General features: G+C 37.8%; 1 protein-coding gene across 1 annotated transcript in view; it reads right to left on the bottom strand.

Annotated features, from left to right (window-relative positions):
- Positions 1-26,024, bottom strand: part of GLCCI1 (glucocorticoid induced transcript 1) — a 52,937-nt gene that overhangs the window by 15,869 nt on the left and 11,044 nt on the right. Inside the window, exons 2-4 of the mRNA XM_009577386.1 lie at positions 19,634-19,785; positions 10,679-10,765; positions 2,334-2,450 (exon numbers count right to left, since the gene is read on the bottom strand). Of these exons, the coding sequence (XP_009575681.1) occupies positions 2,334-2,450; positions 10,679-10,765; positions 19,634-19,785 (356 nt within the window). The remainder of the gene's footprint in view (positions 1-2,333; positions 2,451-10,678; positions 10,766-19,633; positions 19,786-26,024) is intronic.

Raw genomic sequence — 26,024 nt, 5'->3', positions numbered from 1 at the left:
TCACAGGATGCTTAAGACAAGATGTAAAAATTTTTTTTGAGTTCTTGCCAAATGAATCTTGCACAATGTGCAGCTCCAAAGGTGCATGTCACTTGTGTGGAGGCATTCTCTGACTCTGACAAAACACACTGCCTGCAGGACGGCTTCCCACAATGGTGCCAGAACTGAAAACTTCACCAGCCTCATCAGAGAACACCTTCTTGAGAAATCAAAATGTTGCACCAGCCATGACAAAGTGAGCTCCAAGTACTAAAGAATGTTCCTTCAAAGCATATGTTCTAGGTGGATTTCAGTCTGTGTCAAAGACTGTTTTTACTGTGACTATAAATAGTGGCACAGGTACCTGCAACGGCTTACTTTGAGATGGAAAGCAAAACCCTTTTCTATGCAAAATGTAGTGGGATCCTTTGTTATAGAAGCATAAAAGTTTCAGGAAGAATATCAATTTCCTACATGTCTTCATCACAAGATTAGGTTTTAACCACGAGATTTTATCCAAACAGAAAAAGGATCAGCCACCACAGCTCAACCTCTTCTTTCTAAAACTCTAGCTATTTAAAAGGGCACTCAGGAAATACAATGACAGAACCAACATTTCAGGAGTTCAAATAGTGGCCTGTTAGTAACATGGGGTCCAAGTTAAGGATCCACTGTAGGTGAAATTTAATCAGGACTCAAATGTCTGCACTGCCAAATGAGACATGATTAACTGCTTTCTACAAGTGGCTTAAGGTTCACAAAGTCATTGACTGAACCTTGCCTGAGCTTTAGAACTCGTAATTAGGTTTCAGTTTCACTGGCAGTTTGTAATGGCTAGAACAGACAATGCATGAGGCATCCTCCATTGCACCCTCCTGAGAATCTGGTTCATGGTCAGGTAATTTGGCCATGTGATTTGTCCAAAGCTCTTTTTCATATGTGTCAGCATCTTTATAATAGGAGAAATATAGATGTACTCAGACCACAGGCAAATTTTTGTAACTTTGTGAAACATGGAAATGACCTGAAAACAAAAATTGTCTTAGCCAGGCTAGTGTTAAAATGATCAGCTATACTAAAATTTCTGTAAACTCACACATCACTTTGAAAAATAGGTAAGTAAATAAGACAACAGAAAACAGAAGCTGTCAGACTAGGAGCCTGAGCTTAACCTCATAGAGAGGAGGATATCAAATCCATAGACTGATGGCTGGAGAGAAGTCTTGTCATCACAATGCCTGTTGGTATAGAACATGAGAATGGTCATCAACATAATCAGGACATATTATTCTGCATCCTAAAGATTATGTCTGATTGAGGTTTTACAGTAAGTCACAGTGTCTGGAACAAGAACAGGCTAGTGATTATAGGAATTTTTCCATTTAATGCAATGGAAACTCTCAAAATATACTGTAAGAACTGTACTGTAACATAGTGAGTGCAACGACAAACTCTCATGCTAGAAGACAGGATCCTGTATTGACAATGATTCTGGACTACCGTAACATCCAAGAGGTATGCCCTAGACAAAACCATGAAGAAAAAGACTTTCATCCTGTAGTGTGACAAATCCTCTAGTCACCAGTCACCAGGGATGGGGTACTGTAGCAAGCATCATCTTGATTTCAGTTGAGTTTAAATTCAAGGTGAATTATCACTTTCTTTTTAGAAAGTAAACACCACAATATTGTTTTCCTTGATGTCACATGGAAATTGCCTCTCTGGCCAGGAATTGACCAATAAGCGAAGCATCAGAAACATTCTTAAAATGGGACAAGGAAACGAGATTTTTCCCTCAAATCTCTGGTGATACAGTGTTGCTGTCTTTTACTGATGAATACATGGTAAGGTGAATTACAACGCTGTTTGTAACAAGCCAGTTAGTGTTCTCCTTGCTGATCAATTGTTGGGCTGCCAATCCAGACTGCTTACCCTTGGTACTTTCTTTTTCTTTGTTTTCTATTTTTATTTTTTTTAACCAGCTCAGATGAAATCGGGTTGTGAAACTGATAAGCAAATACCTTCCGGAAGAGCAGAGACTTCTGAAAGCGTACCACAAAAATTAGTCTTGGAAGCAAGTAAGTATTCCTGGAAACACAGTCTTATCTGGCCATGCTCAGAATTTTTACAGCATCTTAATATATTTTAGTTGCTATCCTGTTGCAACCCTTCTTTCTTTTATTATCTGATGACTATCAGATAAGTTTCAGTGAAGATGCAATGGTATCAGGTTGTTAAGCATTCTAGTGTACCACATAAGAAAACAAACAGAAGAAAGATGGGAAGAAAGAGCAGGCTATTCACCCTACCCTCATAAGGTAGGAGGCTGTTAATATAAGCAACTACCTACTTACCTGAGTCTGACTGATTGCTATATGGTTGCCATGGAGAGGTGATTGACGTTCTTTCTCTTTACTGTGACGACTACTCTGCTTACTGCGCTGAAGCTGCTGCCTCAGTTTGGCAATCTGCTGGAAAGAAGTTCAGGTGAAGTGATAATGAGTTATCGAGTGGGTAACTGCTCAAATCTTCACGTATAAAGTGAAGCACGCACATTTCAAGTCCTCTTTGGAGGATTCTACAAGCATATGGGATTGCCTTCCCTTGAAACATGAGCATTAAAGCTTCTTTCTGCTTATTAGATACTTTGTCCAAAGTATCTGCCCTATTCGCCAACCTGCATATGACAGCAGGCTTAGTTTAATTACCAAACTTCCTCATTTACAAACAAGCACTGTAATAACTGATGCAAACAAAAGTAGTCAGAAGACAATTTGAAGCAATTTCTGGCCTATAACTGGTTTAAATTGGGGACTATGAAGCCTACAGTTTAATTTACTTGATCTTAAACCAAACCAAAGTTTTCCAATGATAATCCGTCATAAAAGCAAAGAACCTTCAGAAACAACTGGCAATCAATATGCATTGCTCATCTTGGAGAACTTATTTAATACATTTAATAGCATTTCCCTGCAGGCTAAATTATCACAGATTCCTTCAGGCAGATGGAATTATCTTTTCTGCTGTCTGCTGCAAAGATGTCTAATCAAAAGTTACATATTTCAAAGGTCAAATGCAACTAAAGCCATTATCCATTTGACCTGCTCCTTAACAAGAAACCAAAGAATTTCATTTGGGGATTCTTCCACTTATTTATTCCTCCTGGGTAATTTCTATATGAAAGAGAGTATTTACCTCTGTAAGCATTGTCTCGGAAGTTTAGACTATGTGCAAATTCACACAACAGGTACAGACACTTCCTTAAGACTGGATAATTTTTTCCTTTGGGCTCAAGTCCACTCTTCCTCATGCTCAGCACACTGGCATATAAGGCAAAGCATGCACAATCCCATTTCATTTTTAACTCAGCTAGAGATACAATTTTTAAAACCTGCAGGGCAAGTAAGGAGAAGTGAATGCACATGGAATTCATATTTCAAAGAACTTCATCAGCTGGAAAGTAACCTCTCTTTCTGAGTGACAGCTTACAAGCACATGCACTCCGTGGTTAATTCCAAGTAATTAAATTTATCACTAGTGCTCTTGCAAAGCAACTCTGTGGTAGAGAATCACTTCACATCACTCTTCACAGTGTCAGGGATGACAGTGCTTGGTGAATGGTTTGGATGGAGCTTTGCTCCAGGCTGTGGGACTTTTCTTTGTGATGTTTCTGGTATCACTCACAAAAGAAGGATCCACCTTTAAGGCTTCATATCAAGTCTTGCCACAGCTCGTTACCCCTACTCAGAAATGGCTGAATACTTTGATCTTTCAACAATAGACAAACAGTTCAGACTTCCAAAAGGGTCTAGTGTGTAGAATACATCAAGAAAGACAGAGCCCTAATACGACTGAGTTTCTAACACAGACGAGCTAGATTTAGAGAACTGGGAGACTAATTCCTTGATGAAAGGTGCAACTCAGGCACCATGTTGGAAGAAACTCTGAAGGAGTCTGAAGAGATACTTCATCTCTAAAAAAAAAAAACAACATTGTCCACAACTTCCCCATTCTCCCTGTAGGAGTAATGATAATTAGGAAACCTAGCTCCATAGTGAAATGAAAAAGCAAGCAGGTAACCAGTCTGGTAAGTATACATACATATACAAAGATTTATGTCTTACATCAGAATGTTGGAGAATGGAGAGAATAGGTAAATAATCTTCATCTTCCCCTTTAAAAACTTAAAAACAGAAGAGAAAAAACGATGCCCAGATCAGAAGACAGCTGTGGACTGAGATGGCTGGCTACAAGAATAATCAGAAAGCAGGGAGACTGCTGTATATAAATCTTTCATTTCTTCTGCCTCTCCTTGATGCTGTGTGCTTCCTCCTAGTTAAAAAGTTAAATACGCTATTTTTTTAATTTAAATGAAATCCAGCTTTCTAAGCTTTCCTCAGGAGCACACTATAAAAAAAAGATCTATACAATTCCACCTCAGAGATCTGGCTGACTGATTTCTGTCGCAAAGAGCTTACAAATCTTTGAGAACATAGCCTTTCACTTAAAATTTGGACAGAAAAGCATTAAATGGGAGAGCATTGACAGGCTGGTGTGTCTCTAGGCTGACGAAACCCCTGAAGCTCTGATATCCTAGAAGAAATCATGGACCCCTAGAAGCTGAGGTTCTCTCAGCCACCTCAAGAGTATGTGTATTTTGGCAGTCAGTAGGTTCTTCAGAGTAACAGAAAGAAAAGGCTTCTTGGGTCACTGGGGAGAAAGAGAAAGATGAAAACTTATTGAAGAATCTGACTGTGTACTGGAGCTGGTATGATCACTTAAGCCAAACATGCAATGCAATGAAGAAATAGATATGCCTTCTCAGATCACCTTCTGAATTTGAAGGACCCTAGCTTTCCATGGTGTGATAGTTACCATCAGACAAAAAAATGAGAAAGTAAGGATGGACATATAAAAAGGAATCTGCCATTTCTTATTCATCCTCCAGATAGGGTAGACAGAGGCTTGCCAGCACAGACAACCTGGCTTCAGAGCAGCCACACTACGCAGGCCGTGGCACCGAATACATGGACAGTAGAATCCTCCAAGCTAAATGATTCTCCATCTCTTCCCCACAGGGAATCCACAGTGAATCTACCACTTGCTAAAGCTAATCCTGAAATCCCAATAGCTTTTTTATTCTACAAGACTACCTTTTTATTGCCAATTATTTTCCATCTCAAACTCAAATAAAGCCACTACTACTAACAGGAAGAGGTAGCTGTACTAGCTTCCTAGAGGTTTATCTTCACCTTCTTCCTAAGCAGCAGAGAAGCACAATCAGAGCATCAAACATAACCAAAATGAGCTGCAGATAGGTACGAGGTACACTAATCCTAGGAAAGCAGATATAATTTGTGTAGTGAGGAAAGGGTCTGAAACACCTGCCTTGATGGCACCTGTTTTACCAAGTATCCCAAAGAAGCAGCAGATCCTGTCTCTTGGGCTGATGCAACTAATACGAGCTAGGGAATTTGCTGTGCAAAGAAAACAGTGCCAAGTGATCGGTATCAGGAAAACGTGTACTTGAAGATCCAGCCATTACACTGGTGTAAATACACTCTGACATTGAACTCCATTCAAGGCAGCGATACAGACAGTTCAGAAGATGAGGCAGAAAAGGAATAATGTGCTATGCTGGGGGAAAAGAAAGTTCAGTAACAAAACACTCCATTTTAACAGGGCAGCTGAGAAGAACAAAAAAGGTTTGGGACACCATTTTCTTCACATGCCCAAGTACTGAGCATGAAGGTGACTGGGGCATACACAATCATTTTAAGGAACACATGTGAATCATCACAAAAAGATCTAATGTGTATCCTTTAAAGCATCCAGTTGTTGAAGACATTAAAGCCTTAGCCTTGCACATATATGCACTTAGATCCATAAAATGTGACAGTGATTTTAGTATACCAATTCAAATGCTCTCCCTGTCCACGTAGCTTGAAGATGGGTAGAAAGATCTCATTATACAATACAGGCATTTTCTTAGAGGATACAGCTGAAAATAAAATAAAAAATAAATTTACAAAAAAAAAAAAGGAAGAAAAAAAATCAAGGAATTCCTCAAGGAATAAATGCAATTTGAACCCTACTTCCAATGTTCAGATACAATTATTTAAAATTATTTTGCTACTTTACAAGGTGTAAACATACATGGTAGTGGATTTCAAATTGTATTTTTTAGTTCACATTTGGCAAGTACTCTCATGTGATGGTATGGGGGGGCAGCACAAAGCACACATCTGTGCACATTTCCAAAAAATTAAGAAAGTTTTCAGCCCTTCCTCTTCCAGTGACTGTTCCCTGCAATATTGTTTATGTATCAGAATGACTCTTTTCTTGACGTACTTTACAGTTATTTATAAAAAAAAACACCAACAAAAAAACCCAAGAAAACGCAAAGATCAGTGCATCATAACAGTAATAAACCTACATCAGGTTATTGAGTGGTTCGGCCTTGATAGTTTATTGTCATACAGCCAACTATAAGATGACCATCAAAGATTATTAAACAAACAAGAAGTTAGGAAAAAACCCTAAATTTTTTGCTTGCTGAATATTTTTACAGCTAGGAGTGTACTTGAAATAAATATTAATCTTGTCTATACCACTTGTAATATGCATGCAGTCTAATATAACTAATGGCACAAACCTGAGAAATAAACAAATTAGGTCGTTTCTTTACAACACTGGAATAATCTGAGTATCCTGATAATTTTTCATTTGAAGAGACCTAGATGCAGACTACTAATATGAAGGAACATGTCACGTCTCACGATTCCTCTCCAAATGCTCATTAATATTTACCAGCTAATAGGCTGTATTTCTACAAATCAGGTACACAACATAGTAACTTCCTATTGCTGAACAAGCCACAAACTCCTTATTAATGAGAGCAAGCTCTAACTGATTCATGAACCATTTGTTAATAAACAAGTTAACCAGTAGGTCAAAGAGTAAAACAAGCATTAGAAACTCACCCTGAACCTTTGAATGCAATCTTTCAATTGGTATATGAAAGCATATAAAAAGTTCAAGCTCTCATATTTGATCCTCTTTTATTCCAAAGTCCTTTTTAAGTACTCTGTTAGAGCAAAAGGGGCCTTCCAATGGGTGGTTGCTGGTGTCAGTGCAACAGATGCAGCACACAAAGGTGCTTAAGGGAAGTGAAAAATCAGCTGTCTGAAGTACGCCTTTAAAAAACTACACAAACTGAAAACTGTTCGTTTTAAATCCCGGGTTTTTCCAGTTCTGGGTAAATTCCAGTTCAGGGTAAGCTGTAACTAAAATTGTCCCTATGCAACTTCAACAGAATTTCAAAATAACTATTCAGGTTGAAAGGGGAAAAAATACCAGTGATGCAAACCACAACTTGGTTTGTGTCCAGTACAAAGACTCTGATAGCAATCTTTATCTCCCAGTCAAGACGTGTGTCTATCAAAATAATGTTAAAGCAGTCTGGCATTATCTTACAACAAGTTATATTCAAGACTTCGTAAAAACAAGCAGTAGGTCCCTTCAGAATTAGAAAAAAAGTAAATCTTGTTAGGAGGTGATAAAAAAGGTACACTCTATCATTACAAAGTTCATATTGAGAGCTGGGGAGTTGTAAATTTTTTAATAGACCCACTACAAGAAAGCAAGCATTGCCTCTTTCAGTGCTAGACAGATTCAATCCTGACACCCACCTATTCCAATTCAAGGGCAAAATAATTTTCAACTACCCAAAGTGAAAATTTTTTATGTGGTAATACAGAATTCATTTGCTTGCTTGGGATCTTAAGTCTACACACACATTTTTAGGCTTTTTAAATGTAAATCTTTTAAAAAGAGCTCCCAGTTGTGTTAAATAAATGCATTTAATTGTAATAGCTCTCAAACTAACTAAGGAAAAAACAATTTTTTTAAACTTAAAAGCACATTCAATCTTCTTTTATCAAAACCAATTAAAACTATGCATACAAGTATTTGGCTAGTTTACAGTATCAACATAATAAAAAATACATGCTAGAAATCATTCCATTAATTGTTGGAACAAGAAAACATGAATCCAAACTGATAAGACAAGCCAAGGAAACTGTAAACAGCTCTCTACTTGTTTACTGTCAAATGCTATGGGAAACAATTCAAAATGCTGAGCAAACTAGTGTTACCTATGTTACTCATAACAAATCCAGTTGCCCAGGAGAGGTGATACTTTTATTTCCATTACTTAAGCTCTTGCTTTCAGCTGCCTATAGCTTTGTCAAATTTTCTCTGAAGTCTACCATGCAACATTCAGCTCTTCTATCCCCTTCCCATCAGAAATTTCAGTACAAGTATTAGAGTTGTTTTAAGAATGAGGTTAAAATGAAAGGGGGGTGGAAATCGTATTACCACTTTATGTGCTAAAACACATGCTTTTTACCTGGGAAGCTCTGCTGTCCAAAGCTTTGGAAGAAAAAGCCAAACATCTGTCTGGGGGGTCCTTTACACTGGGAATGTGCCCCTCTATTTCTCTTGGCAAAACCTTTACATTTGGCAAAGCTTTAGCAAAAACTTCACTTTGCACGTGTTCAAGAAAGATGTTTGGAACTGGCAGCTACATTTGCTAGTAATTTGCCAGTCTCTACTGGGCTTTACAGTTTGAAGAGAACTGCTCCAGAGAATCTCTCCTTCCAGAAACTGCCGATTACTGTTGCACAAAGAACCCGAGTGCACAGATACTGTTGGTATTGAACAAACTCTTAACGCTCACCACACAGACCTTAAGTAGCCGGACAGAGAAGCTTGAACCAGGACTTACAGGTGAGAGACAGGAAAAACAAAAGGATAAAATAGAAGCCAAATGATGGAGAGAGAGAACAGACAAGGAGCTGGAAGGTAACTGAGCAAGAGCTCAAGTAAGGGAAGACAGATGAGAATTGGCTGGATAATGCACGCAGAATGACACTGGGACTATGAACCCGGGGAACTGGAAAAGGCAAGAAAACTGGTTTGAGAAGCTGGAGAAAGGAAAACAGAGGAAGCAAAAGAACTATAAGCTGGAGAAGACAAGGGCAAGTTTTGGGGTGAACAACCATTGCAAAATTTGGATAGAAACAATTCCTTCCCACACACCCCATTTTTTCCATTACTATGTTCTATCAGAAAGGAACCATGAAACCTATCAGCCACGTTTCTTATCTTTCTCTTGTGGTCAATCCATAAAGAGGATGGCATCCTAGCACAATGGATCACCATTATCAAATGGCAGAGACTTGCTTACATGCTGAAGGTTTCACTATCACTGACAGTCACAGCCCTGCGGTGAAGAAAAGCTGCTTGTTGCAGAACTTGATAGGGGACCGCCAGAAGATGAAGGATGGTCTCTCAGTAAAAGCAAGCAAGCGTTATCCTGGAAATACAGATGCTATTCCTGCCCCTGCCACAATTCCTTTGTGCTGGTAGGTAATGTTTAAGCCAAAACTTTTCAGACACAAAACTCCTTCTGCAATAATTTCTGGGGACTTAATCTGTGATTCTGAGTGATTCCTCACAGTTGCAGATGAAGTCACCCAGGCAAATGAAGGCCCATGTACTAATAAATCAGCTAAGATGGGTTTCATAGCAGGTACTCAATGAGATGGGAATAGACAACCCTCTTTGGATTGACCGCTCTTTGGCCCAGGTCCTCATCTTTAAAAATGAGGCTATTGCCACCGCTGGAATGCAAGATTATTCCGTATTTGTCAAATCTGATTTTGAAATTCAAGTAATTAAACTTACATCACTCCTTTTGACAACTATTATTCCTATCAATGGCTGTCCAGAAGAGGACTATATATTGCCAGCAATATCATCTCCTCAGACAATCTATACATTTCTTCTCATTTTTGAATGTCTTATTAAACAGGGAGCCAGGAGAGAAGATGCAAAAAGCCCAGAGTATCACGGAAAACTCCCACCCCATGAGAAGATACTGCAAGATTAATTTCTTAAAAAGAAAGGTGTAGCTCTTGAAGAGAGACTGCACCCTTCCTGACAGCTGCATGAGGCTGACTGCAGGCCAGTTATTAGGTACTGGACAGAGCTAGAGCTACATGAACTCTGGACAGAATGGAGTTTACTGGGACAGAAACTGAAATAATGTCATTTCAGCTAAGCTGGGGATCATTTTACTGTATCTACTTTCTCATGATGCAAATCCACTTCACTTTTGGTGGGTTCTTTCTAGTTGCTATTGTAGTCTACAGCAAAATACATATGATTAAAGAGCATTTGAAGTAATCATACCATTACTGTATCAATACTTACCCTCCTTTTTTATTTGTGAAAGTGATGTCCTCTCTATCTCCACCCTTAAACTTGAATGAAATTTCTAAACAAGAATATGCTAACATACAGAGTTATACTTTGCCTCTTTCAGGAGAGCAGCATTAAAGAACAGAAAGCTAAGGTAACTGAACAGAAAAATTAGTAAGCAACAACAAGCTGGTTTCTCAGCACTCACTCTGCCCACTCCTTCACAGCCAACACTGTGTAGTAGGAAGGGAGGAAATCCAACAGGCATAAAATAACAACCACTCTTGAAACAACTCTTACGTTGGAGGTAAAACCTGTTTCAAAAGCAACAGAGGGGAGGGAAAGGGTGCAGTTTCCTGGACTCCAGATAGGGATTAAAAAATGTCTTGGGCATATCAAAACTTGAAAGGCTCCACTGTGCAAAACTTCTCACCTCTTTCAGTTGATCAGCACTTCCCCATGATGCTGAGCGCTGATGTGATCTCTTTTCTGCTCCTTCTTCAGCCCAACAGCTAGGTGTCTAGAGGGAAAAAAAAGAAAATATACTGTACTGAATTCTCCAGGTAAGAAAAACTTTTGGCACAAATTATTGCTTTACTCTTTCTGCAGTGTCAGAGTTCAGGTATTACGCATGAAGAATAAATTTCAGAATCTGATATGCAGCAGTAATAATCTCAATACATAAAAAACAATGTAGAAAACTAAGGCTTTGTAAACTTGCATTTAGAAAGGATGAGGACAATGAACACTACTGAAGAAGGCATCAGAAGCCTGACAATCACAAAAAACCCTTACCTGGCTACTCCCATCTGTGCTTTGGCATCCATTTCTACTTTTCACTCAGTGGACAGTTTAGAAAACCACAAGATTAAAAAAAAAATACAAACAAACTCAGAGACCAAAAGCCAGGATTCACTTCTCCCACCTGTCTTCCTTAATCAGTGGGCCACATAATCGATTCCTTCTTGATAACTCTGACTTGATACAGAGTTTGATACACCTGTTATTATTTTTGGCACCCACCTCCATGAGCAGAACAGTGAAGAGCAGGCCTTTTCCAGCCTTGTCTGCAAGCCCAGAAGTTTGGGGATTGTCCTTGGATGTAGGAGCTATAAAGTTAAACCCCAAAGATTGAGAAGGGTCTGGAAGCTAGATCTCTCAACTCCTGTGCTTACTCACTACAAGACTATTATGAAAATTGAGGGTATTCACCAGCATTTCTGAACACGACAGTCAACAGTTGCCAGGAGAGCAATGGGGACATCTAAAACCCAGGGAGAGTTTGGGGTATGAACCATATTAAACTCAGGGCTACAGGCAAAAATATAAATTTGTGAAAAGAAAAAAAATATTTTTTTTTCAACAATTCCTACTAGTATTAGCTGAATCTTTCACAGTAAGGCTGCAAGAAATAAAACTATACCACTGAAAACGATGAGAATTTGGCAGCGAGGTTTTTCAGGGAGGGGACCACTGCTAATACTTCTCCAAGGGAGACAGGACCCCAGCCCAGCAGGACAAGTAGGATCTGGGATCCACCTCCCTGCGGGACTTCCTTCTCGTGCATGGAAACCCTGTTCCTCCACAGCTTTCCTTACTCTTGCTTCCTCTCTATGGTCTAGAAACTTCTGTAGTACCCACACACGTAGCAGACACTGTTCTGCTCAGGAAGGAGGCCGAGCATTGCCTTGCAGAACACCACAAAACCAATGCCTGCAGCTCCTCGCCCTCGCTGCCCTGGGAAGGGAGGTGGAAGCAGCCCTCCGGGGCCAGGCCACTCAAGCCAAACACGCCAGGCCAGGCCTGGTACCATTAAGCACTGAACTGTAGTTTCATAGCACAGGCTATACCTTTATAGTCACTGCACTGCCATAGTATTATATGGCCTACAGCTCAGCATCTAACTCTTAAGTGCTAATATTTAATGTGCTATGTCACTTTGTGTGCACAGGCCTACGTATCCCACTTGTGTTTTCTGCCAGCACTGCACCTTCCATGTTTTTGGTGGGGTTTTTTCTCCATTATTTTTACACCACCAGGAATACTTCCACCAAAGGCCCAGCAAGCTGTGTGGGAGATTAGAAAGCAAAATGGAAAAAAATCAGTAATGAAGTTTTTGCTGCATGTTCCCAGGAAAGAAAAAACAAGTCTTTATAAAAGTTAGGGTTCTGTGTATTTATTGTATGACTCTCTTTGAGTGGGTCTGGGGAAGAAGACAGAAGATAATCTGGTTATGAAAAAAAAATTAACAAGAATGAAGAATTAAAACAGCTATTTAAAACTATGAGGGAAACATGGGAGTCCCTCAGCCAGGCGACCCATGACTCTTGTCACCCAAAGCAGAGCCTCTGCCACACGCGCGCTACCTGTGTGGATTCGCTCACTCTGCAATTTAGCAGAGCCATGTTCTAAATAATTACTTGTTCTTGCAGACTGGGTACTTACCACCTCCCTGAAATTTGTGTGAAAGACATTGTGTAGCTTTCAAGTTTTTTTTAAACACTGAAGTGGCCTGCAGATTTCTAAAGAACTAGAGAAAACGGGGGGGAAATTTGCTCCTTTTTCAAAATCATGGGCTTTCACAATCTATTACAATTTACTTTCCAATTTAAATTACTCTTTTCTTAAAGTATTTTACTATATCGCAAGTACAGCTGGAACCACACCCTCATACAAAACCAGAAAAACATCAATGCAAAGGGAATTCTTTGAAAAATTTATCTCCCAAAGAGTGTATTCTGAATACAACACTGCTCCATAGTTTGGGGAACAACTCCAGGACAAAGCAGAAACAGGCATTTCAGGTGCTTAAATGTTTTCCTGTAGTGCAGGAGGGTGTTACAAGCTCATAGTCTTTCAACTACAGCTTAATAAACAGAACAGAAAAGACATCAAGTATCTAAAAAGCCAAAGTGAGTTTCTCAACAAAGAAGTAAACTGTTAAAAAAACAAAAAAAAACATGTAGAAAGCAAGAGCTTGCCTGTATTTTTTAATAAGCACAGATATTGATCCAGATAGCAAGAATAAAAACTAATAGCAACACTCTGAAGGACTCCTTCAACAACACTGGTGACTGTTAGTAGGGAGGTGGGAATCCTTATATTGCAGTTGATTTAATCAGAAATAAAAAATAACAAATATAAAACATCCATTCACTTAATACCAAATTTTGTACTTTCTCAAATATGCTTTGACAACTCTCTTCCATTCAAATACTATCTCCCTTGAGACAAGGATTACACCATTGCTTTCAATCTCTGGTAAATTGAGTCAAGTCACAACCTTTCAAAATATACATACAAGTATCAGTATACAGGGGGCAGACTATTTGTGTCCTTCAATTTTATTTGCAGTATTAGACTACAAACACTATATGATATTCCTAGCACAGTACTGAAGTCAGGCAATGTTATATTAATGTGCTATTTATATTCAGATAGCAAAAAGAAAAAAAGGTTAAAGTAACACAACATAAGCAGTTACTAAAATATTATAGCAAGCCAGACTTCTTCAAACCCTAGAAATTGCTGCTTAAAATGTATTGTAACCCACATTATATGAAGATAAGTTTTGGGTTTGTAAACCAAAATCCTCATATTCAAGCAAAAACTTTTTTAAAAAAAAATAAAGAACCCCATGCTTGTTACATTCAAACAGAAATTCTGCTTTTCTAAGTTTAGCTCATGTATGAGCACCTCATATCTCACTTGAATGTTGTAATTCACACCACAAATAAGATGGGGGTGTACAGCACCCTTGATATGCCACATTTCATGAAAATTGGTTTCCCATCTTTATTTACAACTTCTACAAAACAGGCTCATTCATGGAAGCCTTCATTTGAAGCTGCAAGTGTACTTCCCATGTGTTAAACATATTAACATTTTTTTTAATATTCCCATATTAAAAAAAATAATGAACGTAAAAAAGTAACTCAAAACTGCATTTGAAGAAAAATTTCTGAATTACAATAAACGAAACCAAAGTTGCTGCACCTCAAGTCAGAAACACAGTAAGAGAGGTCACAGGCACTACCTGTGAAACTGGTAATATTTCAGAGTTGAAACAAATTTACAGCATCACTTAAGTATGAACTGAACTTCATGAAACTGAAGGATTATTCCTGCAAGCCTATATGCAGAAACTAAGATTTAAAACATTTGAGGAGGAGAACCTTGAAAACATTAAGTAACGCATGCTGCAGCTTCAAGAGGAGGATCGTTTATTTCGAAATGTGAAGGTCCGTGGTCCCAGTTTCAGCTGATACAATGCTTAAAGCATGCGCATGGGATAGGACGTGCTGAGAACACCACATCTGGTTGCTCTCTTCAGTCTTAATGTAAATCACAATTACCATTGTTCTAACTCACCCAACCTTGTAGAGATTAGCATTTCTTCCAACACATTCGGTAATTCTGCCTCGCTTTTCCACCCATGTCAGGGGTATACACCTACATTCTTTCCACTTCATTTAGATCAGAATGACTGCATGGAGTACCAACCTACCTAAACCTAAAATAAGACTGAATTACTCTAAATATCTCACATTTTATTGCCAGCCTTTCGCCCTAATTACTGTATCTAGCGTGCATGCCAGATTAACTACATTGGGGGATGGGTGGAAAGATTAAGAACACAAGTCTAGGTTTTACAGGGGAAGCAATAATGTTTTTGAAGAACTTCCACATTCAAAAGAAACGCAACAACAGCACTAGAAGATAAAGTCTGATGAGTCTAGATGTTTCTAAAGCATTCAAAGGCCCTCTAGAAATTTTAGAGAAAGAAACGGCCTGAAGAGTTAGAAATGAATTTGACTATAGGTGATGACTCCTCTTAAACATCAGACAGGTTAAGGAAATCAGAATGATAAATTCATAGTTATATGACATATCTCTTCCTCCTCGTCCCCCCCCCCAAAGTACGCCATTAAAATATCCCATGAAAGCAATGATAATACACCAATAAAAAAGCTTCATGTAATTAAGCCTCCTGGTTTATGATGTTAATTTTTAAGCAACAAAATTTCTACCCAAAAGAAAACAAAACATTACTCAGGTGAATAATGAGAGGTAACTACATTAAAGCCTTGACCACACAAAAGAAGAACAAAAACATATTTTAGCCATGCATTCCATTTTAGTATCTCCGCATTATTCTTTAGATTAGAGAGAAGTAAAAATTCTGAAAGGCATTTTGCAAACTTTCTTCATTTCTGTTTGTGTAATATGTAATTGCCATATACAATGAAAAAGGCATATCCAGGCATATTGGAATCCAGTTTAAGAAGTCAGTTGGGGGGGGTGCAGGAAATCACTGAATCATGTTCCACTTGGTCATTTATTCTTTTCTTTGTATTATTTAGATCAAGAAAGATTACATAGACAAACTTTAACTGGCAATATCTTTGTTATGACATCAACATCACATATTTATCACTAATCTCTCCTTCTTTTTAATTTTATAGAAGTTTTTTAAATGATTTAGCTAGTGCCAAATAATTATATTAATAAACTATGACAATCATCCAAATGTTTCTGAAGATTCTGAGGTTAGGCATAACCATTTCAACACTGAATTATTCCTTACACTAGGAAGAGGGAAATACTTACATGTATAGCATGAAGGAGAAGTATACAAAATTGCTCCATCAGTGCTCCCAACAGAGATGGAAAAAATGGGGAAGGAAGCTATACTGAGTTTTAAATGGCCATAATGAAAAGTTCAAATTTTACTGAAAAGGAGAGTGAAGTAGGACAGTGGAGGAACTTGGAAAGGGGATCACAAAGTATATCAACACGTATAATAACTTCCTATAATACTAAGTGTCCCTGCATTTCTGAAATACTTAAAACACTACTAAACAAAATGGCGTACCTCTGATTAGCCGAAACTTGCTGCTCCTTAAAGATCAGCTAGTTGTATGCATATGGACACAGACACACACGAGTATAAACGCATGGAGAATTCTTAGAAATCTGGAATTGTGTAAATGTCACAATGCATAGTGTCATAGTATATTTTTCCAAAAGCAAACATAACCACCTCACTTCTCTTCAGTGTTTTCAGTCAAAACACTTGAGGTGGTAAGAAATATGAACTACAGTACTATTCTCCAAGATGCAACAGAAACTAAAACAAACAAACAAAATTCAGTTTCCTCTATTTAAATAATAAGATATTATTGAATTCTTTTTTAAAAATCCTTGTTTAATTTTAGAGAAAGAAGAAACATTTTATTCATAAGCACTATACAGCTTCAAAGAACTTAAGTGGGAAACAAGGACTTGGAATTAAAGGTTCATCTGATCACGGTGAAGACCAGAATCTGACTCTTTTTTTTTTTTAAATACAAGAATTCTAAGACACTTGGAACAGCCATAATCACCACCTTCACGAAACTGCGCAAAATTTGGATTTTAAATTAATGTTTAATTAGGGACAAAACGTACCCTTGAAAGAGAAATAATTATTCCACCTACGTGTAAGTTATACTGACAGTATTGTTCATGAGTTTAGAAGTAAAACAAGAGATAATTTATTCTCCAATGAAACATGCTCATACAAAAAAACTGGTTTATCGATTTTCATTATCTTGGTTTTATTTATTTTGTTTGTACCATCTTTCACTCTGCTAAACTACCAAGTGTTATTATTTTTAGCTACTGTAAACTACATGAACTCCCATGAGCTAAACTGTTATTTAGCCAACAAATATGAAGTAGTGGAAGTACTTGTGCTGGTACTCAGGCAAAGAACAAGGTTTTAATTTAATTTAACTTAATTTGCCATGCATGTATCCTATCAACGACCTGGAACTCATCCTTAGTTTTTGAAATTAGATATACTACAAACTACACAGAGCTCAAAAAAAAAAAAAACCACCACACAATCAAAACATAACTCAAGTCAATATTTTATGATGAAGTTCATCTACAAGCCTCCCTAGTGAACATTTTATTTAAAAAAACCTGGAATTCGCTGTGCCAATCACAACTCTTGTTACATTTTACATATTCATATAGTCACGAGACACGTTTTTCAATCTCAACTTAAACACTGCTAAATGCTTGATTTTTGCGTATTTTGAATAAAAAGACAGCTAATATAATTCCTTGTTAGAAGATATCCACACAAATCCAAACCATGAAACTTCCCTGCCCTTATCCCTTTAAAATACTACTTCACCTTGTAATGACAACAGTACTGCCTTTCCTCTCTGCTACATTTAATTATGCTGAAAAGGTAAAACTTCTTTTTTTTTTTTCTCCTCCCTGAGCTTTGTTTCTGAATGAGGCAAAGGGTGCAGCCAACACGTCAAATAACCTAAACACTTACTTGAGCTCACTAGGAAAGCCATTTTACTGCCAAATGCTTGGAGCTCAAATATTTATAGAACAAGTTGGTTTCTCTTTTCTGTAACTAGTGAAGAGGTTTGTTTGTGAATATTTAAATACTCCGAATTTTCTATTCATAAGGGCATTTGCAAAGTTTGATATGGATGTGTGTTTTATGAGAGAGGGGTTAAGAAATACACTAACTACAAAGCATGCTACTGAAGATCTCCTGAATGGAAATTATGGTTTCAAAACAGAAAGACTTTCAAGGCACAGTATTGTGAAAGGAAGGCACCTTGGAAGCAAATCCAGGATTAAGCTTTTTAGGTAGATCCTGCATGACAGTAAAGATGACTTCTTTTTTGCTAAAACTGGCTGGCTGGTTTCAAAATGAATGAGTAGGACATGAAGACAGCATTTTCGTAAAGGGTCCCATAAAGGGTCCCACCACAGTTTCTAAAAGTTTCCTTGAACAATTCTAATCAGCAGATTCCCAAATTCATTAAATAGGATTTCTGGATCATACAGACACATCTTTTTTCTTTTCTAAGCATTCTATGCTTATCCTTCCCCTATCAGAGGGCTTCCTGCGTTGCATTACAATAGATTTTAAAGAGATGTGGAAAATTATTTATACATTCTAACTTGTGCTGAGAAATTCAGTATTACACAAAAGACTAAAACCTAGAATCAATTTAAAGAGCTGCTGTGTTTGCTCTAAGCAATGGTGGCAGAATGGGTGACAAGCAGGTTGCAAGTCAGTGGAAACTAACCAAAACCTACAAGTGAAGTTATGACAGAAAAATCCTTGATATTTTAGAGGTATCATATGCATTGTGACAACATAAGCTTCCATTAAAAACAAGTCTTAATGGCACAAGAGAGTTATAAGCAAAAGGTAGGATGACGGAAGTATCATTTTTCTTTGCAGGACACCCATGATAACAATGGGCCAGAATCAGGGCCCAAGAGACAGAAAACTGATTTAACAACCATCCCTACATGGCCTGTAAATTGAAAATATAACCAAAGATAGATATTTTTTTCTAGTTTCCAATTTAGTTTAGAACACAAACTCAGATGACTTACACCATACCCTAATAACACTACTGAAAAACCAAGAATGCAACTCCTTTGCTAATAATTTTGGTTTTTTTTGAATTACCTGTTTTTCACCTGTTTGATAGTAATCATCTTTGTGGGCAAGAAGCTCCAGCATGAGAAGGAATCAGGCAAGAAACAATGTTCAGCTTTCTAGCCAAAGAGCACTAGAGCACTATGAATGCCACAGCAGCCTACCTGCCAGAGGTTCCTGCTAAGGACAGAGCCCTGAGGAGGATCCAAGGGTATGTCGCCATAAATAATCTCAGTAGCCTTCCCTTTGTAGCTGGTGGTAAAGCTCTCATTCTGTCTGGCTTCAAGATGCAACTGTTCCACAGCGCATTTTTGTTTGTCTTTCTTGCTACTAAGCAGCAGAAGGAACATTTCAAGGCCGCATTACATGCTCACTCCCAGCTTCCTCTTCTTGATTTCCCCTCTAGTGACGAACTGATCAATTTGTCTTAACAGTAACCTCTATCTATCCTTCTCCTCCCCCGCACACACACAAATACACTTTTTGAGACCCACAAATTTATTACCACAATTTAGTAAAATCTTTAGTTTGTCAGCCACTACTATTATGGAATCTTTTTTTTTAAATAACACTCAGCACAATTTTGCATATAGCAGCTTCAAAATAAACCAGATTCAAGGCTAAGATTGAAATCTGCTTATTTAGCCTCAACAGATCTGCCCACATACAGAAAATTATTTTTAACAACTGTTTTCTAAAAGCATAAAAATATTATCTGTTGCATACCATGTTACTGAATTGACACTGATTAAAAAACATTACCCTATTTTTAGGGCTTTATATTTATAATAAAATGAAGTGAACCCACATTTCTTCAGAATTAAGTTGAGCTAAGATTCCAGATCAGGTGATAAAAGTATTATCAGGAAGACATCCATTATATGAAACATCTCTGTGTCTTGTTTTACAGCTGTTTACCTGAGTAGATTTATCTTTCATACATGAAGGGTAGTGTACGTGGGGATCACGTGGCCACTGTCCTGTGAGGTAAGGTCCTGTTATTGTGTCCAAAGAAGAAGTTCGCCTTATGGTACCAGAAGCTCTGATTTGCTGGGATTTTGGCCTGTCCACTGTAGAAAACCAGAACAAAATCAACAAAAAAGTCAGGCTAAATTTGATATTAAATGTTAAAAGCTAGCTATGATACACAATGGCAAGAACACATCAGAAATCTTTGTCTAAATGCCAAGCTGAAAAGAATGCCATCACATCAAAGCAAGTAACATCACAGACAAAGGAGAAAAAATACAAAAGGGAAAACTTAACAGTTACAAAAAACAACAACGCTTAAAGTGTTCATATCTGCAAAGAACCAGGCTACTTATGTGATATATTTTCATCAACAAAAAACGTCAAGCAAATTTAAATACAGTGATGATGCAACTCAGGAAAGCCAGACATATAGAAAGAGAAAATATAACATAGTACCAGTATTGGGTTACTTTTTTTTTTTTTAAGTCAACTTGCCTAGCTTTCTAAATACTAAAACACAAATCGTGACAAAAATTACGATTCTTACGAAGATGCATATCCGATTTCTTGCTCTCATGTACGTCATTACATATTATTTACAAGATCCCAATACAGGCCTTGGCAAGCTGAAAGCGTGTGACTCTGTATTTCCTTCTGACACAGCTCAGGTCAAGGCAGCTACCATGTCTGTCTTCACTCATCACAGCGCCTGCAATCTTTGACTCCTCCCTGTACTTCTCTCCCCATACACCTAGATCATGGAACACTTTTTCCTGCATTTCATTTGGAAAGCAGAGGGTAGGGTGATTCATGAGATTGTTCCTTCCCACATCAGAGTTTTATAGCACACTCTGTGGATCATCTTGCTTTGTCCTTTAGGCAAAATTACTTCATATACGCATTTTCTAGACTTTACATAAGACAACCTAAGCCCTACATTACAGCTACTGTCTATCTTGCTCACCGCTACTAAAAGAAGTTTGCAAGTGAGATTACTTTCAAGGTAGTCACATGCTATGCACTGATCCGACTGACCAAAACCCTACTCGCTGCTCAGAACTTGAGAGCAGACCTGCCAGCACACTTCTGAAACCAAACATGGGCACGGACCTCCACATGCATTTTCTCCTTGTATATCATCTAGAATTGCTGGATCTCAAAAGGCAGACTCCACCATCAGTGTTTTATACAGCATTGAGGACAATGATTAAGGTACAGCTTGCACGAATACAGCATGCTTATAGTATGATATATGAACATAATAATGTTAAACCAGACCATTTTAGAGACATGTAGAGCTGATGAAACACTTCATTAACAACTAATTTTAGGTGAAGAGTTCTAAATAATGCTGTGAATTGGAAGCATCATAGTGTATCATACTGCCTTTGTATAATATAATTGTTTTGATTGCAATGTTATCTATAAACCAAATCCCTACAATTTCAAACAGATTTATCCTCATAGGATTCAAATTGTGACAAATTTGCATTTTAAGAAAGATTTTTTAACTATTAAAAGTAAGAAAGCCTGAAATCCAAAATAAAGGTGACAAATTTTAAACACGAAACCAGCATCTACATTTGCGCTTAAACACAAAAGTACCTAAAGGGTGGATACCTACAAAGCATCCTTCCAACCTTCACTGCCACGCTATGGCACTACACTGCCTTCCCACATAGCCTGAGTTTTGAAAATTTCTCCAAAAGCTCTGTTCATTAGAAACACATTACATGTGAAAAATCTATCAGGAAGTTGTTAAATACGTAAGTAGTTAAGTATGTTCTAAAAAAACCTTTTAAAACAAGTTAGAGACCATGCACAGACAAACTGGCAAGACAATGTCTGAAGATGGGGAAATAAGGACTAAGCAAAGTTTACCTTTGCAAACTTTACATTTAAAAAGTCTTGCCGCCAAAAAAAAAAAAAAATTATCCACAAGAAAAAACAAGTCCAAAACACACAAAATATATACAACCAGAGAATGATCTAAGGTCTGTGTCTTGTTCTACACCCAGAGGAAAGGCAACAGCAATCCCAGCATTAATAACTCACATAATTGCACTACAACGGCAACAGCCACAAACACCACCAAAAGTAACTACATTTGTATTTTTCCATGGTAATCTTGGAAGCAGACTGCAGAACACTGTCAAACCCTGAAGCTAGGAGAAGGAAAGTTCAAGACACGGTCTCCTAAGTCTCTACTACTCTTTACTATTTTTTTGAATCACAGGAAACAAACCAAGGACACCACTTCTCAACTGCATAAACCAGTCCAAGTTAGCACTAATGTAATGCCAACCCTATTCTGTTCCCATCTGCGCTCCTTCCATCTACTTTGAGATGGCATGCGCAGATATATGAACCCACCTAGTAAGGTGATTCACTGAGTTAAACATAAAGAAAACTAAAACCTATGCGAAAAAAGCCATAAACACACGGTTTTCCCCATTACAGGCAGGTTGGTATAATATAAGGGGCAGAAACAATCACAGGAGAGCCAGGAGGAACAACAGGGCTGCACCAGTGCTGAGGTCTGTCCAGTAACAGTTTTGGCTCTTACCCTTTTATGATATATATCCTTAGACCATAAAAAAATAAAGAAGGGATCTGCAAGCATGAAATTTGAAGGTACTTCTACAAATTAGCATTTGACAAACTGCCTTGTACAGTAATGAACTTGAAGATGACTGGATACCATGGAGAACAGCGTTGAACTGGACCACAACAGTGGTGACTCAGATCAGCTTAAATTGTTTTCTAAATATTAAAACTGCTCTCAGGATTTATTTCTTAATTTTGCTTTTCTCACCTCATTATAAGTCTGGCTTCTTGCTACTCTAGGAGCTACTACAGAACTTTCACTTCTCCCCAAACTGTCATTACCAATGGGATTTTGATGCTCCTATCATGCATATCCTTCTCCAGTCCCAATCACTTTGTCCGGATGGAAACCTCATGCTCCAGTTTTCTCACAGAAGCAAAAAAGAAGTGCAGCAAGTGCCATCCGGTATCTGAAGCACTTCAACAGCTCATGAAGTTAGCCAACAGACTTCAACACTCAGAAAGGCCTCATCAATGTTCAGAAATTTCTAAAATTACAGAATGATTTTACCCAAGTTTCAGACTATACCACATCTGACAGTATTTGAGTGTATGAGTGGATTTTACTGCAGTGGTAAGTGGGAACAATTCTGTTTTCTTTCTCAGTGATGTGTAACCTATCTCACAAGGAGCTCAGCTCTACCTCCAGAGCAAGTAAACTTTGGAACACAGTACTTAAGGAGCATAACATTACCTGAAAAAATTAGCTAGAAATTACAAAAGCAAGATGTATGCTCATAGGAAAGCAAAATACCTCATGTGTTACTTAAAATATGCCACAAGTTTTAATGGTATGTATTTAGGGGCTACTGCTACACATTTCTAGTTGTAGATGATTTTATGTAAAATGGCACAAGGGTCCACCTGAATACTACAGCTGGTGAAATTCTGCATTAGCAGGAATCAACTAAAATAAACTGCATGAAATCATGAAATTATGGTTCTGCATGCTGCATTGAGAGCCAAAAGAATTCTAGTTATACCACCTAGACTGACTGAAAAAAAGGTTTCCATTTCTCTGCCAGCAAAATGTAATTTAGTAAGAGACTAACACATGACAGCTCTTTTGGAAAGGACATAGGGCTCAAATAAAACCATCTGGTACAGCTCTAAAATGAAGAGATTGCCTTCCCATCCAACATAGAGGCAACTAACCTGCACATAATCTCAAAACCATGTTCGCAGTCCATTTTAGCTTAAATAATGCTTTCTGCCATGCATGCAATGAGGAAAATCACCTGCAGCAGAAAAGCAAGATTGACAGCTAGCATTGGTACCATTATAAAAACTGCTTCAGCTAAATCCACCGCAGCTCATCTGTCAGCATCTTCCCATCTCTTTCAGCAGTTAGCAGATGCAGTTCAAATTTGGCCAAAACTTTTCCACTCACATCCTTGCATGGATATATCCAGCTTAAAAAGACTAAAATTATCCTAAGAACTTCTCAGATGACACAGATTCCTCTCAAGTTGAGTGAAAAACATGAAATAAAAATAAAATTAATTCTTCCCTAAAGCTAGGGAGTATGAATATTGTCATTTCATTATCGATGTCAGCTAACTGTGACGCTTTCCTGCCAAAAGGCTAGACAACATTATTGCAGTAATATCTTGATTTTTTCCTGAAGGTTAAACTATAAACTAATTTAAACTATTTACCCAAGACAGCCAAGTCATGACACCAGTACTAAATTCCACAATAAAGTTTCATAAGATGTTGTTTCTCTTCAGTTCAGTTGCTAACACTCTGCAGAACCTTCTGGTTCACCTTCAGAGCTACGAGTGAAATGAGTCCTAAGCGTAGGTCTCATCCATTCCTAAAGAATTTCAGATTGTACCTAGGAAATGAATACTAACTTCAAAAGAATTTCCTCCAAAAATACTAAAGACTCTTGGAAGGACTCACTTTGATGGATATCCTAGTCTGCTTAAGACTCTTTTCAAGAGCCCCAAAGTCAGAGTTCAAGTAGTCTGGCTCGAAGGAGATGCAGAGACTAAATATCACATTACAAAGGAGTATCAGATATTTCTAGGACATTCCTACTAGAGGTAACAACAAATTTACAACAATCTACAAAACCAATGATTCAGAAGTGCCTGTGTGAATGCCTCTTGAATAACGAAGTACGTGGGAACGCAGCATGGGATATCATAAACTAGAAATGGAAACTGAATATTAAGGAATGCTGACCCACAGCCACTGCTAAGAATGACAGCCCAACACTTAGGTCATGGTTACCACAGCAGTGGCTGCTGCTGACTGCCCCACAGATGCCTAGTCAGAAGTCCCCTCTTCTGTTACACCTTCTACAAGCATGAAAAGGGATACCTCTGCTCTTGCTTGCTTTGGACAAGCATTCCTTGAGCACTACAAAAGTAGACGTTCAGATACAAGAGGAGGAACATTCTCTTAAGAGTCTGGTCAAGGGTTTTTTTGCCTTTTTGTTTGGTTTTTAAGCGAGTATATAGTGATACTGTACTGATTCCTGAATGTATATTTGATTGGTCTTTCCTGCTCCAATTATGTAGGTAGATGGACAAACCGGTGCATTATTTGCAGAATTTGTCTCTGTGACATTGCGAGGAAAAAGGTTGAATAATGGGGATTTAGAGGCCACTTCAAAAAAATATTTCAATCTCCATTCTCAAGAAGGCTTTTCTCTTGTAACTGGAGCTAGAATCTCTCAAGAAAAGGATTAACGAGGGATTTGGGGTCCCTAGAAGTTTTACTCCACAGGATAGATCTATCAGCTCAAAAGACATTTCCCAGTTGCCAGTGACTGACAGACTTGTTTCTGACCCAATCTGCAAACCAGCTGAATGACTCCATTAACGGTTCAGAGTGGTGCAGAACAACAAAGAGCATACTGTTTGCCACGTACCGTTCATACAAAATAACAAAAAATAGGATTTTAAATAGCAACTTAAAAAACACAACACCCTAACATGTAATTGAAAATTAAACTGAAAAATTCTCAATTAAATTGAAAAAATATGAAGTTATAATATAGTCTTCCTTCTATAATTTCAAATTAAACAGCTTAATCTCTTTAATAGCTTAAAACAAAGCAAAATACTAGCTTTTTCAAGCATTTAAAATGCAGTACAGTGTTTTGCTACCAAAAGGATATTTCTAAGAGGACGTAACAAGAGATGGTCATTTAAAGTTACCTCCTGATACATCTCTAAAAATACTGTACATTCAGCTCTGTAAAACATCTGTCTTCATTATGTGCACCACATCGGTTTTGATTCAGTTATATCAACTTCAGAAATTATTCCCAAGTTTCTATTTTTAGAAACTGAGACAGAGGATGACTAAAAATGAAGGTGGATGACATTCTGAAGTAACTGCTCTGAACAGACTGGTGTAATCCACTCTAATTTCTTCTCATTATCCATAACATTCAACCAACCAAAAAAAAGGCACAGAACAGCACCATAAGCTAACCAAGGCTCCAAGAACCAAACTGAACAAGCAGAAAGCAGTCCACATCATGAGATCTGAGATCTTTTCAGAGATCCAAGCCCATGAATGATGTGCTTTCTACATCCAAGATTCTTCAGTGAAGAAATTAAAAAAAAAAAAAAAAGAGGGGAACCAGTCTTCCACATACGCCGTTTTACATTTTGGTGGTAAGAGCAAATTCAGTTTTCTACCTGACGAGGCTTATGAGAATTCAAAATAAAACATAAAACATATTGCATAAAACAGCAAGTTTATCAATACA

This window comes from Fulmarus glacialis, unplaced genomic scaffold, assembly GCF_000690835.1.
Source record: "Fulmarus glacialis isolate BGI_N327 unplaced genomic scaffold, ASM69083v1 scaffold7355, whole genome shotgun sequence".
NCBI lineage: Eukaryota > Metazoa > Chordata > Aves > Procellariiformes > Procellariidae > Fulmarus > Fulmarus glacialis.
The sequence above is the reverse complement of the archived record's forward strand: the minus strand, read 5'-3'. Positions and strand labels throughout refer to the sequence as shown.